This window comes from Limulus polyphemus, unplaced genomic scaffold, assembly GCF_000517525.1.
Source record: "Limulus polyphemus unplaced genomic scaffold, Limulus_polyphemus-2.1.2 Scaffold6576, whole genome shotgun sequence".
In the NCBI taxonomy this organism is placed as follows: Eukaryota; Metazoa; Arthropoda; class Merostomata; order Xiphosura; family Limulidae; genus Limulus; species Limulus polyphemus.
Window position 1 is genome coordinate 26790 of NW_013672186.1, and position 4969 is coordinate 31758.

At 39.0% G+C, this 4969-nt stretch overlaps 1 protein-coding gene across 1 annotated transcript; it reads right to left on the reverse strand.

The window, feature by feature from the left end:
* Window positions 1-533: 533 nt before the first annotated feature.
* LOC111089546 lies at window positions 534-3570 on the reverse strand (the record flags this gene model as incomplete). The annotated part of the gene is made up of 2 exons (XM_022402262.1): window positions 534-1914; window positions 2486-3570. Coding segments are annotated over 2 exons (2180 nt in total), but the record flags the coding sequence as incomplete, so codon positions are not given.
* Between the last annotated feature and the right edge of the window lie 1399 nt (window positions 3571-4969).

The following is a 4969-nucleotide window of genomic DNA, read 5'->3' on the forward strand; positions in this document are numbered from 1 at the left end:
TGAGCATTACCCACGATATGTGTATGTCGGTAATGGGACGTGTACCTTGGAACTTCAGATCCACAGTCCGACAAGCCAACCATTGGACCACGTTGTACATTAGCAAAAGTAGAGAAGATCACGTGATTTTTAACATAATTGACCTATTTATAAGTGGGCATACAAAAGCTTGATACAGAGAGACGTGAATGAAGTAAATATTGTAGCACTCATTTTTAAAAAGTTGAAAGCGTATCAGTACAAATACATTAAAAATACTGAATTATTCTAAATGAGCCGTTGTATATTAGACATTTGGAGCTTACGTAGCCGCTCTTTCAAGCAATAGGTTGATTTATCATGTGACAAAAGTTACAAGGGAATAACGCAAATGAAATATAAATGTCTCTCCAACAACTACGTCAACTTCATATTCTTAACTTACACATACACAAAACCTACAAGAATATATAAACATTTCGCCCAGCGAGACTAACTTAAGAACTTACGCGCACAAACCTTCTAGGAATAGGTAGAGATTTCGTCCAGCAAGACTACCTTAAGAACTTTTCATTCACCCAATACCTACAAAAATAGGTAGAGATTTCGTCCAGCAAGACTACCTTAAGAACTTTTCAATCACCCAAAGTTTAGCTGGTGTTTACTCGATTGTTTATTTAATGTTTTTTACCTTAACGTTCTGTTAGTTTCTCCAATCGTTGTCTCCACTCATCTGTTTACAACGCCAGGCCACAGAACTTACTATATCGATAGCCTGATGTTCCCTGGTGGCAATGTGTTCCTGAGAAGTACAATGTTTAAATGTAATATACAATACACTTAAGTATACAAAGGAGTAATAGGCACTTTTATCGTGGTAAACGTTGCTACATTTGTTGGGACGAAACTAGTACTTGTAACCGTACGGTACTTCGTGCTAAATGCGTTATAAATGAGCGTATAGACACGGACTTTGGTACTGGTTGCCGTGGTAACAGTGGTGTAAGACGACGTGATGGTGCTGTACTGCGGCTGGGTCGCGAACAGTTGCTGGAACTGTTGCCGATGTGGAAGCGCCTGTGTGTTGACCACTGGTTGGACTGTTGTGAATACAGAAGACAACGTTCGTTCTGTGGTTGATAAAAGCTCGGACAATGTTCTAAACCGCGTAGCTCGACCATCGTAGAAGCTGACGACCTTGGTGCTAAAGACAGTCTCAGTCGTCACGTACGAAGAGGTTTTAGTGATAGTTGACATAAGGGCTACTTGTTGGTTGAGTTGCTGCAACCCCAAGTATACAGCCGCTAAGGGGTTCTGGGACAACGCCGACTCCAGTGACAGTAGAGGATTGTCGTTTCGCAAACCTCGGATTCCGGGCAGTGGGGTTTGGAGAGGGACACTTGACTGCGAGTCCATGTCGATGACGTCTGGAAATTGAAAGTCTGAAGCGTTAACCACTAACAGGTGGGCTGGAGGCATGGTTCTGTAGGCGGTGATAGTCTTCCGAATAATGAAGCTTTCAGTTACAGTGCGAGAGGCTGTGGACTCTCCATCAAACACAGGTATCAAAAACGTCCGCCACGTGTGCTGTGTAGTGGAGTAGGTCCGTGTGATGACGGTAAAAGAAGGACTAACGCTCATTAACAGATTATCTTCGTCTTCAGTGAACTCGAAGAGATCATTGGATAGAAGTTCCGTGGGGTCAAGTGTATGAGGAACGTGGGTGGTTATGGTTAACGTCCGCACTGACTTACGACGACCCACGTGTAAAGTAACCTCGCTAGTTACGGTGGTTAGTTCGTATACTACACTATCAGGATCCACTGGATCCTCATTTGGCACCGTTTCGCTATTATCTTCTAGAGAAAACGTCTTTTCTGTTTTGTGGACTTCCGGACGCCTTGCCAGCCTCACTTTGAAGCGGTTTAAACGAACCTGAAAGATAAAATATATTTCCGACATGAATGCCACACAAGTTATTAATGTCAAGAAATAAAGTATCTTAATAATTATATAGTTTTATATTTATATATATATCATCGATCCATAAAATACGATTATTAATTAATGGTTCAAAACAAAAACTGAAGTAGATGGCCACTTCTTAAATATTAACCCGCATTACAAAATATCAACCTGCATTAAAATAATATTATCCTGCATCACAAAATGTTTACCTGTATCACAATAATGTTATACTACACTGCAAAATGATAACTTGCATTATAATAATATTATCTTGCATTACAAAATATTAGCCTACATTACAAATATTGACCTGCATTACAATACTATAAACATTCATGAGAATAATATTACCTCGCATCACAATTATATAAACATTCATGACAATAATATTACCTTGCATTACAAAATATCCACATGAATTACAAAAAATATCCAACGACTTTTACCAAGGACAGCCTATATGTAAAAATGCCTGATCATTTTAGTTTGTAGAGAGCAGAACTTACAAAAGTAAGAATTAGGATATTAGACCACAAACCGTGTTAGTGTTCCTCTTCCTAGGAACATACTGAAACCTGGCAGAAGGTCTCCTGAGTGTGCGCATAAACACAGTGTCTTCTACTTTCTCAGACTGCCTAGAGGCCCACAAACGTTCTCGAATCGCCAGAGTACTGGTGTGAATAGGGTCCAGAAACTGAGTTGGTCGGTGAGACTGATGTTGTGAGAATTCTGGGGACTTAAAGGATGACTCGAGAAGTGTAGGGAATCTATCATCTGTGTTTGGTTCTGAGTCTTTAATACCATCATTTGGTTGTCGAATTGAACCTATGCGTGGATGGTTACTTTGTTTTAAACTTTTAGAGACTGTTACTCGGCGGGAAAATTGAAACCTCGGTTTCCTGGAGATTTGTTGCGGAGCAACAGGAGTAGGGGAAGGTTGGATCTTCTTTTGTACAGGTGTACTCGAAACAGCAAAGATGATCCGCGAAGTGCTTTGAAGGATTTGAGCATACTTTCCTTCGATGTAAGTTCCAATGACACTGGTTTCATAAACTGTTGTGATTCCGCCTCCTACTAGTGTTCCCCCCAAAATGGTCACTAAACCTGTTGGATAATGAGGTAGAGAAGGTGCTACTCTTGTCTTGGTAGAAACAGTTGGCAAATCTCTGGCGAGCGATTTGGAAGATGAACGAGATGATGACGATTGTGTCCTTGATGGATGAAAAGTAGTTGAGCTTGGAATGATATTATTAAACGTTTTTTGGTACTGAGATTCTTTCACTGTACGATGAAGATCACTAGGAGATTTAAATAATTTAGTGTTTTGTATGGTGGCTAAGTTTTCAGTTTTCATATTTTCATTATTGTTACTAATTACAGCTGACGAAGTTGTCGGTAATGGTGACACTCGGAGGGATTTGGGTTTTTGAGTTTCATATTCGCTCACTGGTGTAAATATGATGACCGTATTATCTACAGTTGTTCGAAAGTTAAGAAACCCACGGACAGTTACAGTTGGTCGAGGTTTCTTCACCTCCATTATCTCAGCTGCAGCAACAGAGAGCTCATCCAGTGTTCCTCTGTAGACTGGGGTGGTAGCATCTTCGCTGAAAACAGGCAAGCCTGCGAAGACAGAAAAATACTACACTGTCGTTCTTTAGTGTAACCTATTTTAGAAGAAAATTCTGGATTTACAGATAGTTGTAAGGAAGGTATATATATATTTGTTAACAGAGAGTTGTAAGGAAGGTATATATTTATTAACAGATAGTTGTAAGAAAGGTATATGTTTATTAACAGATAGTTGTAAGGAAGGTATATGTTTACTAACAGATAGTTGTAAGGAAGGTATATGTTTATTAACAGATAGTTGTAAGGAAGGAATATGTTTATTAACAGATAGTTGTAAGGAAGGTGTATACTTGTTAACAGATAGTTGTAAGTAAGGTATATATTTGTTAACAGATAGTTGTAAGTAAGGTATATATTTGTTAACAGATAGTTGGAAGGAAGATATATATTTATTACCCGACTTGAAGTATTGTAGCGATGAGGATTTATAGTTTTTGTTTCGGTGAGAATACCTAACATTTATGAATCATGTTCACAAAGATAGATCTTTTCCCTATTCCGTAATTCCGTTCTACTGGCAGAATTAAAAATATGTTTGAAACCAAAGACACTATACCCGTTCCTCTACACTCGTGTGTCGTATATAAATATACTTGTGTTAGTTGTAAAGCTACCTATATTAGTAGAACTACACCTCACCAAGAAATACGTGCACACGAGCACATGGGAATTTCAGCAAGAAGCGGAGGTAAGCTAAGTAATCCTCTTGAGTCTTGCATCCACTTGTACAGTGAGAATAGCAACCACCCTGTACTTCAGTCTTGTATCCAGTTGTACAGTGAGAATAACAACCATCCTGTACTTCAGTCTTGTATCCGGTATTACAGTGAGAATAACAACCAACTCATACTTCAGTCTTGTATCCAGTTGTACAGTGAGAATAACAAACACTCCATACTCCAGTCTTTTATCCGGTTGTACAGTGAGAATAACAACCACCCTGTACTTAAGTCTTGTATCCCGTTGTACAGTGAGAATAACAACCAACTCATACTTCAGTCTTGTATCCAGTTGTACAGTGAGAAGAACAACTACCCTGTACTTCAGTCATGTATCCGGTTGTACAGTGAGAAGAACAAACACTCCATACTTCAGTCTTGTATCCGGTTGTATAGTGAGAATAACAACCAACTCATACTTCAGTCTTGTATCCAGTTGTACAGTGAGAATAACAAACACTCCATACTTCAGTCTTGTATCCGGTTGTACAGTGAGAATAACAACCAACTCATACTTCAGTCTTGTATCCAGTTGTACAGTGAGAATAACAAACACTCCATACTTCAGTCTTTTATCCGGTTGTACAGTGAGAATAACAAACACTCCATACTTCAGTCTTGTATCCAGTTGTACAGTGAGAATAACAAACACTCCATACTTCAGTCTTTTA